Source organism: Phycodurus eques, chromosome 3, assembly GCF_024500275.1.
Source record: "Phycodurus eques isolate BA_2022a chromosome 3, UOR_Pequ_1.1, whole genome shotgun sequence".
Lineage (NCBI taxonomy): Eukaryota > Metazoa > Chordata > Actinopteri > Syngnathiformes > Syngnathidae > Phycodurus > Phycodurus eques.
In genome coordinates this window covers 8584426-8599577 of record NC_084527.1, presented here as the reverse complement: position 1 = coordinate 8599577, position 15152 = coordinate 8584426, and the positions used below count along the sequence as shown (strand labels likewise).

General features: G+C 43.3%; 1 protein-coding gene across 4 annotated transcripts in view; it reads left to right on the top strand.

Annotated features, from left to right (window-relative positions):
• Window positions 1-7995: 7995 nt before the first annotated feature.
• Window positions 7996-15152, top strand: part of fancc (FA complementation group C) — a 46112-nt gene continuing 38955 nt past the window's right edge. For 2 of the 4 annotated variants that reach the window (XM_061671904.1, XM_061671908.1), the window contains exon 1: window positions 12705-12769. In XM_061671904.1, coding sequence (XP_061527888.1) covers window positions 12737-12769 — 33 coding nt within the window. In that variant the 5' untranslated portion in view covers window positions 12705-12736. Of the gene's footprint in view, window positions 8087-12704; window positions 12770-14146; window positions 14393-15152 lie in introns of those variants that run through there. The other 2 variants (XM_061671905.1, XM_061671907.1) reach the window with 2 other exon arrangements.

Sequence of the window (15152 nt, the reverse complement as noted above, 5' to 3'; positions counted from 1 at the left end):
AATACATTGCATATTATGACAATTTGATCGTACTGAGTTTTAACTACAGCTTTCTGATACAAATAAGTAGTAATCATTTTTTTTACATTTATGTAGTAAAAGAACCACCGAAGAACACATTCTCTCCCGTGTCTTGCCGCACATTAATATGGCCACACCGTGATTAATTATTCAGTTCTGTTAGCATTAGCATTTGTTTGGCATGTTTAGCTTCTTTGTTATCAAGCAATAAAACAGCATGTCACAATGCGCCTTTACTTGAATTTAGCTTGTTTAGTTTTCAAAAATTTACATTTGTCATCTTTACGACACCAAACTGTATATTTACCACTGCAGAGTGGGCATATATACATATTTAAAAAAAAAAAAAAAAAAAAAAAAGGAAGTAACCCTAAATGTTGTTTTCACCGTTTTTTATAAATCTGATTAAAGGGTTTTTTCTGCAATTTCTTTTTAATATAATATAGTGTATAATTAGGATCTTTGAGGTTATTACCCTAGATTACCTACTGTATTTAACTCATCTGTAATATTGTTGGGAAAGCCAGGACAGCACACATGTTGTGTAAGCGCATTTTTTTTTAAACCTTGTTTTTAATTTACAGCAATGTACAATGGCCACTCAATTTTTATTTATTTAGTTCTGTTGGCATTTAGCATGTACATTCATTTGTTTTAGCATAGTTTATAGCAGAGCACCTTCAGTTCATTTTGCTTAATGAATGCTTTATTTACTACAGTAGGAAATAAGTAACATAGGTGGAGACCTGCTGTATACAAAAACAACATGAATTATGTATTGTAGCTTTTTTTTAAATTTTTGTTTTGTTTTGTTTTTATTTTTTTTAGCTGTAGCTGATAATGTCATCCAAAGAGAAGTTGAAGTGCTTAGTATATTTTCGGACTAATGAGGAGCAGCTTGTTAACAAGCGTTTCCTGTTTTCAGAGCATGTGAGGATGAAGAGGGAAAGAAGAGTAAGGAGGCAATTAGTAAGTTCCTTCTCTCTCGGGTCATGGCTGTCTTCCCAAGCGGATGTGCATTAAATCATCCCCCCTTCATTCCTTACAAAATGGCTTCCAACTACCACACACGGCACATGCATGCTTTGTGTTTCAGATCCGCCTGCTGAAACTGTTGGCTACCATTTGGCCCCGATGCAAGCTAACTGTAACAAAAAAAAAAAAATTAAGTCTGCACTTTTTGAATCAGATCCTCTGCAAAATTCAAAAGCTTCTACCTTGGCTTGCTCCACCTGTCTGCAACTCTTATGGAAAGCCATTACGTGTTGTTGTTTTTTCCGTAAAGCCACTAACTCATTCAGAAGCTCACTATGAGTGAGCTCATACTCATTCAGAAGCTCACTATGAGTGAGCTCATACACACACACACACACACACACACACACACACACACACGCACACGCACACACACACACACACACACACACACACGCACACATGCTCCTGTCAGACGCAAGACCCGGATTTGCACATTCTTAAAAAGAAACGAGTTCAAGAATAAATCTGCAGGAATCATCACACTGCTTGTTGATGACACTCCACATCAACCACACATTAGGAGACAATTGTGTGTGCGCGTGTGTGTCAAGAGGGGTCAGTGTGAGGCCTCACAGACACCTTGAAACCCATTCAACTTCAAACGTGTGTGTGCGCGTGTGCTTTCGTGCGTGTGCACGCATGCGTGTGTGTGCACGCACACATTTACTGTTGCTATGGGGGACGTAAATGTGTTTGGGTGCTCACGAAGTCACTATATCTTAAATCATCATGTTTAGGGTTCATTTCCAGGAAGTCAGTCCGTGTTTGTGTGTGTGTGCGTATCGGAATGCCAGACATGATTGACAGCGATATGTTATACCTGAATCCCGTTTTCCTGAGTGATAACATGAGTGATAACATGAGCAATACACATTCAACTGTAAACACACGTGTCGTTTATTGTGATTATATGCGCTGTTGTATACATGGAGTATCCTTTAACAAGTAATTACTTACAAATACAACTAGCATGGCCTGGCATTGAATAAAATGTTTGATGGTCAGTAAAAGTATCTATCTATCTATCTATCTATCTATCTATCTATCTATCTATCTATCTATCTATCTATCTATCTATCTATCTATCTATCTATCTATCTCTCTCTCTCTCTCTTTCCCTCTCCCTCTCTCTCTCTCTCTCTATCTAGCTTGCTAGCTAGCTAGTTTAAAAAAAAAAGGGTCGCTTGCTAGCTAGCTAAAGAAAAAAGGCTAGCTAGCTAGCTAAGAATAGCTATGCTGGCTAAAGGCGGAGTGGAAAATCGAATGTGATAAAATATGCTTTTGTGGTCTTGTGAGAAGTGACGTGACTTGTGAAAATGGGTGATCTTGTTGACTCCCATTTCCCCTCGCATTATTTAGCCAGTGAGGGTGGAAAAGCCTACCACTGTGGCCAAAGTGTCACACGATGTTGTTAAGCTAACACTGGAAGCATTTATCTCCGCTAACCCTTTTAATATTTCTCTCCGTCCTTGTTACACCCCCCCACCATCATTCCTTGTCTATCCATCCCTTACTCTCACATAATGAACACTTTCACTTTCTCTCTTTTACAATGTACCTGTGTGTGTGTGTGTGTGTATGTGTGTGTGTGCGTGTTGAACACTCCCACTCAATTTCCATGCAATCCATCGGCCTAATGGAAAGCAGGTGTCTATACAGTGTAAGTGTATATGTCCATTTCAGTGCCGTGATTGGATGAATGTACATCATTGTGCGGGTGTGTGTTTGCATGCGGGCGTGCGCGTGCGTGGTATCTGTTTGTTGAACTTAGCAAAATGAATGAGTAGCAGTGAGCGAGTCCAATGCAAATATGCCTTTATTGATACAATGTGTCATAAGATAAATGACCAGTGGTGTTATTATACTAGAAAAAAAAGGAGTTTAGACCACCAACCACTAACTACAGTACTCTCTCTTAAAGGAGACATATTATGTAAAAATTGACTTTTTTAATGTTTGTATGCAATGCTAAGAAGTGCTGCTTGCATGAGTGAAAATGCTGCCTTTACAAGTGCCATTTATGGGATTCCATTTATGTTTTCGCTTTTTTGTCTTGGAACTTCAGTCCTGCATAGTTGTTCAAAAGGTCAGAGGGTAAGAACAGCAAGTCAGACTCACTTAGTACAAAAACCGATTATTACTATTTTAGACAATTATATTTATGTGACTGTAAGAATAAGGTTGTTGTTTTTTCACTGCAGTGTCATTTGAAAACAGTCAAAAAGTGGACCAATGAAGCCAAGATGGAACTTCAAAGCTGTTTAGACTGCACAGACTGGAGTGTCTTTGAAAATTCAGCTGGCAGCCTGGATGAATATACGGACACTGTCACATCCTATATAAGTTTCTGTGAAGAGGTTTGTGTACCAACAAAATCTTTTCGCACATTCAACAACAACAAGCCGTGGTTCACTGCTAAACTTAAGCAGCTTCGCCAAGCTAAGGAGGACGCATATCAGAGCGGGGACAGGGCCCTGTATAATCGAGCTAGAAACCAGCTGACTCAAGAAATTAACATTGCAAAGAGGAACCATGCAGCAAAGTTGGAAAAACAGTTTAGCGTAAACGACTCTAAATCAGTCTGGCATGCATTCCAATCGCTGACTAATTACAAGCGACGATCCCCCAAGCTGAAAACAATAGCACACTAGCCAACGACTTGAATACCTTCTACTGCAGATTTGAAAAGGACAGTTTCACACCACACACCCACCCGGCCGCACCCGCGACCACAATCACACCTCTGACTTCTGCGTTAACCATCCATGAACAGGATGTGAGACGCATCTTCAAACAACAGAAGATTAACAAAGCGGCAGGCCCGGACCATGTGTCCCCATCCTGCCTCAAAGTCTGCGCGGACCAGCTCGCTCCAGTCTTCACTCAGATCTTCAATAGATCTTTGGAAACGCTCCACCATCATTCTAGTCCCCCCCAAGAAACCTGCAATCTCGGATCTGAATGACTACAGGCCTGTCGCTTTGACATCTGTGGTCATGACGTCCTTTGAACGTCTCGTGCTGGACCACCTCAAGAGTGTCACAGGTCCCCTGCTGGACCCCCTGCAGTTTGCCTACCAAGCGAACAGGTCTGCGGATGATGCAGTCAACATGGGACTGCACTTCATCCTAGAACACCTCGACAGTGCAGGGACCTACGCGAGGATCCTGTTCGTGGACTTCAGCTCAGCGTTCAACACCATCATCCCTGAACTCCTTTCAACCAAGCTTCTCCAGCTCAGCGTCTCACCTGCCATCTGCCAGTGGATTTACAGCTTTCTGACGGGCAGGACACAGCAGGTCAGGCTGGGGGAGGCCACCTCATCCACACGCAGCATCAGCACTGGGACGCCCCAAGGTTGTGTCCTCTCTCCGCTGCTCTTCTCTCTCTACACGAACGACTGCACCTCAGCGAACCCGACTGTCAAACTCCTGAAGTTTGCAGATGACACCACTGTCATCGGCCTCATCCAGGACGGTGACGAGTCTGCATATCGACAGGAAGCGGAGCGGCTGGAGCTGTGGTGCGGCCAACACAACCTGGAGCTGAACACGCTCAAGACTGTAGAGATGATCGTGGACTTCAGGAGGCATCCTTCGCCACAGCTGCCCCTCACGTTGTCCAGCTGCCTTGTGTCAACCGTCGAGACCTTCAAGTTCCTGGGAATTACAATCTCTCAGGACCTGAAGTGGGCGACCAACATCAACTCCGTCCTCAAAAAGGCCCAGCAGAGGATGTACTTCCTGGGCTTCTGAGAAAGCACGGCCTGCCACCGGAGCTGCTGAGACAGTTCTACACAGCGGTCATCGAATCAGTCCTGTGTTCTTCCATCACAGTCTGGTTTGGTGCTGCTACAAAAAAGGACAAACTCCGACTGCAAAGGACAATCAAAACTGCTGAAAGGATTGTCGGTACCCCCCTACCCACCATTGAGGACTTGCACGCTGCCAGAACTAAGAAAAGGGCGTGCAAAATCCTCTCGGACCCTCCGCACCCCGGTCACCAGCTCTTCCAGCTCCTTCCCTCAGGTAGGCGCTACCGATCAATGCAAACTAGAACTAGTAGACATTCCAACAGCTTCTTCCCTCTTGCGATCAACTTCTTAAACACCTAACCTATTATTCCATTACAGCAAGCTGGCAATTTTTTGACTTGAGTTCGTTGTCACATTTCTGTTGGGGCCAATTATGTATTACTCGTGCACTCACTGTAGTTGTCTCGCCATGCTGCACTATTTGCATATACTGGCCACTCATGCCAGAGTAGCATCTGCTCCATTTGCACACTGATTGAAGAGTATCTGTAACATTTGCACAACCAACATTGTCCCAGATGATCGCACTACTCGTCACTTTAAACCGCATACACTCCTTGAAGTCTCAGCGCCCTTTGCACAATGGTCATTGCACCGGACTATTGCAATATTAGTCATTCGAACTGCTCTAAGTGCTAGAGGACTCTGCATCTTTTTGCACAATTGTTTTTTGTCAATGTCTTTATGTCTCCAAAGTGTTCTGTAAATTGACTGTTTGTTGTACTAGAGCGGCTCCAACTACCGGAGACAAATTCCTTGTGTGTTTTGGACATACTTGGCAAATAAAGATGATTCTGATTCTGATTCTGTTATTTCCATTGGGAGTCAAACAATCAAAAGAGAAAAGCAATTTATGCAGTGCCAGATTTGTTTGCATTTCTGTATGATAGCTAGTAGGCTATTTTCATGTTCACTAAAGAAGCCCTAAAATGGCAAATTTATTCCATTTTTTATTGCAGCGCAAGGACCAATGTTTTCATCGTGACTCAAACGAAGGAGAAAAACTATATCTCACTTTAAAGTGAAAGAAATCATAGAGTACTGAATCGTTCATTTGTATGGGAGTTTGTCTGTCCATATATTAGGTAGAGGGCTACTTTGGATTATGACAACAAGACTGTATACCATTTCTGATTCTTGAGTGAGGGATACAATTCCAAAGTGAAAACAAAAAACAAGAACATAAACAACAAAACAACCAACAAAAAGAAAAAGTAATGACCCACCCCCAAAAAATTACAACACTGTATTTCTGTTTGCTTGTCAGTAAGTTAGCTAACAAGTTACTTACAACCGCTGTTTCAATGTAAGTATCATATAGAGTAGAGTAAGGCTGTCGAGAGGAGATAAACCATAGAAATGCTGTAAATTAACTTCCTTCACTCACACCACGAGAATAAAAAAGCCAAGTGAATAAAACCTTCAGTGTCCTTGTGTCTCCAGGTATGGTTTACCGCAGGAAATCCTCAATATGTGTCTGCTAGGGCTGAATGATTATGGCCAAAATTACAATCACAATTATTTTGATCAATATTGTAATCACGATGATTATAATCATGATAATTCCTCATCTTAGGGAAAAAATCTTTATTTTTATTGCACTACTTTTTACCAAAAAATATGTAAAATGAATCTTTGACTAGAATAAATTATCCATCCATCCATTTTCTGAGCCGCTTCTCCTCACTAGGGTCGCGGGCGTGCTGGAGCCTATCCCAGCTGTCATCGGGGAGGAGGCGGGGTACACCCTGAACCGGTTGCCAGCCAATCGCAGGGCACATAGAAACAAACAACCATTCGCACTCACAGTCATGCCTACGGGCAATTTAGAGTCTCCAATTAATGCATGTTTTTGGGATGCGGGAGGAAACCGGAGTGCCCGGAGAAAAGCCACGCAGGCACGGGGAGAACATGCAAACTCCACACAGGCGGGGCCGGGGATTGAACCGGGGTCCTCAGAACTGTGAGGCTGACGCTCTAACCAGTCAGCCACCGTGCCCGAATAAATTATAATAACTTAAAGAAATATATAAATGTACGCAAAAAAAAAAAATCTACTTTAGGAAGGGGTAACTGAATAATTGTGCTACTACAAAGTACAATTACAAATTGCAACTTAATGGAAGCAAATATAGTTAATCCATAGAAGGCACTAACATTAGGCTACAAGCACAGACAATTTTTTGTGTTCTGTAAATTGACTGTCTGTTGTACTAGAGCGGCTCCAACTACCGGAGACAAATTCCTTGTGTGTTTTGGACATACTTGGCAAATAAAGATGATTCTGATCTGATTCTGATCTGATCTGATCTGATGTGTGTCGTTTCTATGAAGTATGTATTTGTATGCATCCCTGTGTGTATGCGTGTGTCTGTGTGTGTGCCAACAGACTCAGCAATGCTGTTTCGCATTGGTCACAGCGCCCTTCTCCTTTTCTCCACCAATCCCCGGTTTCCTCCAAGCCGTAAAGCTTTAAAAAAAATGCAGGAAACTACAATAAAGATATAACGTGTGTGTGTGTGTTTGTAATGCAACACACATTTATTTGCACGGTGTATACAAAAACAGTATTTGAAGGATACAGTTGATGATTTGTAATATTTGTCAGGCAAATGAAAGACAGTCAGAGGAGCCTTCGAGGTTTTCTTTGGGTTCCAGAGGGGACACAAAATTCGGGACACCTACAATTGTTTTACCATGGTGTGCACTCGCCTTTGGACCTTCACTCAAGCAATGGATGAGACTCAAAATATACATGTACTGTTTACTGTATATACACTGATCAAGAGGAGGACGTCAAATTAGCAAGCTGATTATAAGAGCACACTATGTGTCAACTTGTACACACTTCCATGAGAGTGCATTTATGTATGTATGTATGTATTTATGTTAGTAATTGTATAAACATACGGAGTTTAATGCCATAATACTTTCTGTATATTTTCAAATTTTTAATTTTATTTTAGAATTGGTGCAGCTGAGTGGCTCTTGTGCATACAGGCACCTCAATGTTACTAAGTTTCCCATAAGGCATTGCGTGTCGTGCTAAAAAACGTCACCGTCCATCAACCAATCGTTTTCTCCCGCACGCGGAACTTCGTGAAGAGGGAAATACAGTTTGTTGACGTCGTCTGAGAAAATGGAACTTTACCCTGTTTGTGTAAAAAGGAAAACTAGTCATGCTGGGAATTGACTTCGTCTTGTTCTTCAAGGGTAGGTTATACTTAATTTCGGCTGTTAAGAAACACCGCCACGAGGTGGTAAAATTGGTTGCAAGCTTGTCTGACACTTGTGTCAGCAATGTTCTGTTGAAATAATGTACAAGAAGGTTATTTACATGTTAATTTTCATATTGAGATAACACACTTTTGGTCCACGTTAAAAGAGACTATACGGGTCACTTCCAATATGGCAGTTATTTTATTGCTCCGATTTCCAAATGTGTATAGGTCTTAAATTTGCATCTTAAATAGCCTCTAATGTCTGTACTAAATGTCTTTATGAATACTATCAATGTCCTTGTATTCATCCATGTACTTATTCAGGTGTTTTTCTAAGATCTTCACACTTTTTAATACCACTGAGCAGCACGCATTTTTAAATGGAAAGTGAAGTTTTACAGATTTGATTATACTGGAATAATATAAACAGTCTCATAATTGGAACAGCAAACGGACCCCAACCCAAAATCCACAAGCAAAAAAGATAATATTTGACCAGTCACATCTAGTTCCATCTCCGCAGGGTCTCCGGGCAGCCAAAAAGACCAAGCCACAGTTTAGCTAAGAGTGCTTTTGTACATGTACAACTTTTTGTGGACAACTTATGGTGTTGTTGTCGCCATTGTGCAAGTACTGAAAGCATGTGCTGTGAACCTCACATGCAGGAGAGAAGCTTTGCGTTGAACTCTTGATGAAGGCTGTATGTAAAGAATTAACTTCACGTGTGATTTCCTTTTTTCTTTTCCTCAGGTGTTGCTATCAGTAGCAACACAGAAAAATGTGATAACAACCATAGAACCGGTAGCATGTCCTGGCTGCTTGATACAATACAGAGGATGCTGAGTTTATGGCGTAACTCCAATTTGTACTATTACTAACCTTCGCTAAGTTTTAGTTTCAGAACATCTGGGCTGCTATTTTTCCACATAAAAAAAAAAACTTTTGCCAAAATTCCACATTTTCCACATAAAAACGCATTCAAATTAAGGTAAAAATACAACAAATTCACCTCATTCACAATTTTTTTTTAACAAATTCAAACCATCTCAAATTGTCTGAGATTTAAAAATTTCCCACATTTCTTAAAATCAGTTACACATTTTTCATCTGAAAATTCCAAAATGTTAATCTACATCTACCCTATAGTTAATCTTTTGTTCCATTTTTCAAAGCCTCACGTTCTACCCTTGAACTCAATCTACAGCATTTAAGTTCAGTGTCAGTTCTTCTCTTTTGTCAATGTTGAATGTCACAGTGTATGACTGGTTAGAGCAGGGGTGCCCAAACCTTTTGGCTCAGGGGCCACATTGCCGTAAAAAAATTGTCATGCGGGCCAGCATTAATTTTACATGCTACCGACGAGGGGAATGCTTTTTTGTATTTTTATTTTACTGTTTTACTATGCTGTCTGCTGCTAGGTAGATCTTATAACTGCCTGACCTGGATAAATGAAGGTTAAAATAAACATTAATGAAATGCAAAATAAAGTTTTTATGAAATTTGACTCAAACTTTATTCATCAGAATCAACAAACAACATGTTTGCATTAATGTGAAGGGTGATACTGAGATCTCGACTGCAGTAAATGGGGCAGGTCTGGCTCAAAAGCGGTGGTTTTAATGCGCAAAATGTCACGCAGGTGGGAGTCACTTCGTCTTGTCCTCACGCGGTTCTTATTCATGTTCATGACTGAGAATGTCTTCTCACACAAGTATGTCGAGCCAAACAAGCTCAACATTTTCTTAGCAAATGTACGAATCTCTTGGAACCTGTCTTTATCCAGCTGCTGGTAAAAGTTGACAAGAGGGAGTTGTTGGTACCGGCTGCGACACTCTGTGTCACACTGCAGCTCAATGAGCTCCAGCTGCAGGTGGGCTGGAACGTCACTGAGATCCACGGAAACGGTTTGGCACATAGAACTTTTTGGTGAATAATACAATGGAGTTTTGTAGCTGTACCTCCGTCTTCGCTTACTTTGTGACACACTAGGGATGATAATCCACTGTGCTCGCCAACCATGGCAGGTGCGCCATCCGTAATAATCCCCGTGATTTTATTCCACTTTAATTTTATGTCATGTACGGCGGAACAAACAGAAGCAAATAAATCTTTCCCTCTTGTTTGGTCCTTAAGGCTCTGGAGGTCAAGTAGCTCTTCACGCATGTTCATTTCACTGTCCACTCCTCTAAAAAAAAAATCAGTAACTGAGCGCTGTCGGATGCATCCGTGCTTTCGTCACAGGCTCACGAAAAAAATTCAATCTCCACTCCTTTTGCGTCCAACTGTCTCTTAATATCAGAAGAAACTTCTTCGATCCTTCGTGACACAGTGCTACGAGCCAGGAAAACATTGGCGAACTGTTGCTTTTTCTCAGGACAAATGTTCTCCACCATTTTCATCACACAGTCTTTAATAAATTCACCCTCAGTAAAAGGTTTGCAGTGCTTGGCAATCAGCGTTGCCACCTCATAGCTTGCCTTTGTTGTATTTTCATTCGACTCACTGGCTCTTGTGAAAAAGTGTTGCTGTGCTGTTAAACCAGCTTCCAGTTGCTTCAATTTTTCACTGCGTTCGTTCCCAGTTAACTCGTCGTAATTAGCATGTTCCGTCTGGTCGTGCCTCTTTATATTGAACTCCTTGAACACAGCCACAGTCTCTTGGCAAATTAGGCAGACGCAGTTGTTTCTAAACTCAGTGAAAAAATATTCAGACTTCCATTTGTCCTGGAAACGTCGGCCCTCGCTATCAACTTTCCTTTTCTTACTTCCAGTTGCCATTTTAGAAATGGGCAAAACACAGATCATGCGCAAAACGGCCCCGCGATAGTTCAGCCACAAGTTTACTGCCATCCTGTGGTGAAATATAAAATTGCGCGTGTATTTTGTACTGCCGGGACACATATTATTGGTTTTATGACAGAGGCTTCGGGCCAGTGGAAATATGAACACGGGCCGTTCAGGGTGTACCCTGCCTCCTGCCCGATGATAGCTGGGATAGGCTCCAGCACTCCCGCGACCCTTGTGAGGATAGGCAGCTCAGAAGATGGATGGATGGATGAATTCACAAACAATTTCCACATAAATTCTCATTTCACGAGACGATTGGCCATTAACGGCACTCAGGCCCACTGCACGACGTGCCCGAACGCGACTTGGAACTGACCATCTGAAAAAATAACAGTTGGTGACTCACGACCGCACTTTGAGTCATTTGATCTACCTGCAAATTTGCAGGGTTCACTGCATTTCCTATGGAAAGAATCGATTCAAAATGGTCGATCAATCGCCATACACAGATTGTTTTCAGCCTTAGAGGTTCCATTGTATGTAAATATGTATGTTATTTGTTGTTCGCTGTTGCTGCGCTAATGGCTGTGAAGCAGTATAGGCTATGACATCACAAAGGTTTACAAGCCAAATACAAAAGCACTGCTGTTGCCTTTTGCTGGTGCTTTGACATCACAAATTGTTTGCATGTTGTTGTACAAACTGCTCTTGCATATAATTTTGAGTCCATCCGCAAACAGCAATGCAGCATGTTTTCACGTCTGATGCGATTCGCCTTTGAGACCTACGGCCTGGCCCGCCAGAAGATGTTCAGCCTGTTCTGCGCGACGGAGAAGGAGCGTCTGGAGAAGGAAGTGAGGGACCTCCAAGCGCAGCTCCAATGTCTGGAGGAACGGGTCAAGTCGCAAGGGCCCGCCTTGGTGGAGCTCTCGGCCAAACTGCGGCTGGAAATTGTCGAGTACAAGACCCTGTGGGAACAGGTGGAGTATTTGACCAACGAGGTCAAAGTAGAAAAGACGAGGAAAAAGAACGAAAGCGATCTTCTCCAAAAGGTGCGGGACATGTGTTTGGGAGACGAGCAGGAGAGGATGAGACGCCTCCAAGAACTGGCCTTGGAGGGAGACCACGCGGCCTCCGAGGGTCCGACAAACTTGTTCCCGACACAACAGGCCGAGAGTGACAAAGAGGAGCGAAGGTGGAACGAGGTCTTTCTGGATCTGATGGAAGCCGAAAGCCAGTTGTCTTATCAGAAGGGGCTGGAGGAAGTGTTGGCCTTGAAGGAGCAGGAACTCCGCAAGGAGGAAGCGCAAAACGACCTCCTCCACTGGGTCATTGAGAAGGAGGTGGAATTTGCCGCTGATTACAAGAAAGAGCTGCAGAGTCTCTGCAGCAGCAACAATAAAGACAATTAACACAGTTGAATAAAAAAATCAGTGGAAACGCCTATACAGTATTTCATGTTGACTTTTTGCTGGACCAAAGTCATGCGTGCCTCAAATTTCTGAGGTTCAGGCCTTTCTCATTTAAATGTTCTCCCCATGCTTGTGTGGGTTTTCTTGGGGTACTCACTATCTCCCACATTCTAAAAAAATGCATTTTAGATTCATTGAAGACTCCAACTTGTCCATAGGTGTGAATATGTGGTTGTTTTGGTTAGCTGGGGAGCAGTTCAGGGTGTACCCCGCCCCTTGCTTGAAATCAGCTGAGGTAGACTCCAGCTTACCGCAACGCTCATGAGGAAAAGCCTTATGGAAAATGGATGGATTGGATGATGTCTCTGAATATTCTGAACTTGTGGCAAATAAATGCTGCATTGAGGAGTATGGTGTGGATAGCTGATGTCAAGTTAGTCTTGAATGAATCAACAGTATTGTGCTGTTTTCAGCCAAGTAGGTCCACTTCGTTTTGTCAAAAAGCCATTAATCAACAATTGAAAACTAAAAAAAAAAAAACTAGTTCCTAATCCGTTAACAAATCGATTATTGATGACACGCCCTTCCCGAATGCCAAAGGTTTTCTAATTTGCAATTAACTAAGTCAAGGGGGTCAAACTCTGCAATGGATTTATGGTTTCCCTCAGAGGACCATTATGACTGTGGAAAAACAATGTAAACCTGTAAACCTGGCTTCCGTTCTGAAATCTTCAGAATCAGAATCATCTTTATTTGCCAAGTATGTCCAAAACACACAAGGAATTTGTCTCTGGTAGTTGGAGCCGCTCTAGTACAACAAACAGTCAATTTACAGAACACTTTGGGGACATAAAGACATTGACAAAAAACAATTGTGCAAAAAGATGCAGAGTCCTCTAGCACTTAGAGCAGTTAGAACGACTAATATTGCAATAGTCCGGTGCAATGACCATTGTGCAAAGGGCGCTGAGACTTCAAGGAGTGTATGCGGTTTAAAGTGACGAATAGTGCGATCATCTGGGACAATGTTGGTTGTGCAAATGTTACAGATACTCTTCAATCAGTGTGCAAATGGAGCAGATGCTACTCTGGCATGAGTGGCCAGTATATGCAAATAGTGCAGCGTGGCGAGACAACTACAGTGAGTGCACGAGTAATACATAATTGGCCCCACAGAAATGTGACAACGAACTCAAGTCAAAAAATTGCCAGCTTGTTGTAATGGAATTATAGGTTAGGTGTTTAAGAGGTTGATCGCAAGAGGGAAGAAGCTGTCGGAATGTCTACTAGTTCTAGTTTGCGTTGATCGGTAGCGCCTACCTGAGGGAAGGAGCTGGAAGAGCTGGTGACCGGGGTGCAGACGGTCCGAGAGGATTTTGCACGCCCTTGTCTTAGTTCTGGCAGCGTGCAAGTCCTCAATGGTGGGTAGGGGGGTACCGACAATCCTTTCAGCAGTTTTGATTGTCCGTTGCAGTCGGAGTTTGTCCTTTTTTGTAGCAGCACCAAACCAGACTGTGATGGAAGAACACAGGACCGATTCGATGACCGCTGTGTAGAACTGTCTCAGCAGCGCCGGTGGCAGGCCGTGCTTTCTCAGAAGCCGCAGGAAGTACATCCTCTGCTGGGCCTTTTTGAGGACGGAGTTGATGTTGTTCGCCCACTTCAGGTCCTGAGAGATTGTAATTCCCAGTAACTTGAAGGTCTTGACAGTTGACACAAGGCAGCTGGACAACGTGAGGGGCAGCTGTGGCGAAGGATGCCTCCTGAAGTCCACGATCATCTCTACCGTCTTGAGCGTGTTCAGCTCCAGGTTGTGTCGCCCGCACCACAGCTCCAGCCGCTCCGCTTCCTGTCGATATGCAGACTCGTCACCGTCCTTGATGAGGCCGATGACAGTGGTGTCATCTGCAAACTTCAGGAGCTTGACAGTCGGGTTCGCTGAGGTGCAGTCGTTCGTGTAGAGAGAGAAGAGCAGCGGAGAGAGGACACAACCTTGGGGCGCCCCAGTGCTGATGCTGCGTGTGGATGAGGTGGCCTCCCCCAGCCTGACCTGCTGCGTCCTGCCCGTCAGAAAGCTGTAAATCCACTGGCAGATGGCAGGTGAGACGCTGAGCTGGAGAAGCTTGGTTGAAAGGAGTTCAGGGATGATGGTGTTGAACGCTAAGTTGAAGTCCACGAACAGGATCCTCGCGTAGGTCCCTGCACTGTCGAGGCGTTCTAGGATGAAGTGCAGTCCCATGTTGACTGCATCATCCGCAGACCTGTTCGCTTGGTAGGCAAACTGCAGGGGGTCGAGCAGGGGACCTGTGACACTCTTGAGGTGGTCCAGCACGAGACGTTCAAAGGACTTCATGACCACAGATGTCAAAGCGACAGGCCTGTAGTCATTCAGACCAGAGATTGCAGGTTTCTTGGGGACTGGAATGATGGTGGAGCGTTTGAAGCAGGATGGACCTTCGCACATTTCCAAAGATCTGAGTGAAGACTGGAGCGAGCTGGTCCGCGCAGACTTTGAGGCAGGATGGGGACACATGGTCCGGTCCTGTTGCTTTGTTAATCTTCTGTTGTTTGAAGATGCGTCTCACATCCTGTTCATGGATGGTTAACGCAGAAGTCAGAGGTGTGGTTGTGGTCGCGGGTGCGGCCGGGTGGGTGTGTGGAGTGAAACTGTCCTTTTCAAATCTGCAATAGAAGGTATTCAAGTCGTTGGCTAGTGTGCTATTGTTCTCAACTTGGGGGGATCGTCGCTTGTAATTAGTCAGCGATTGGAATGCACGCCAGACTGATTTCGAGTCGTTCACGCTAAACTGTTTTTCCAATGTTATAATCACATCATCATATTATTATATTACATCATATT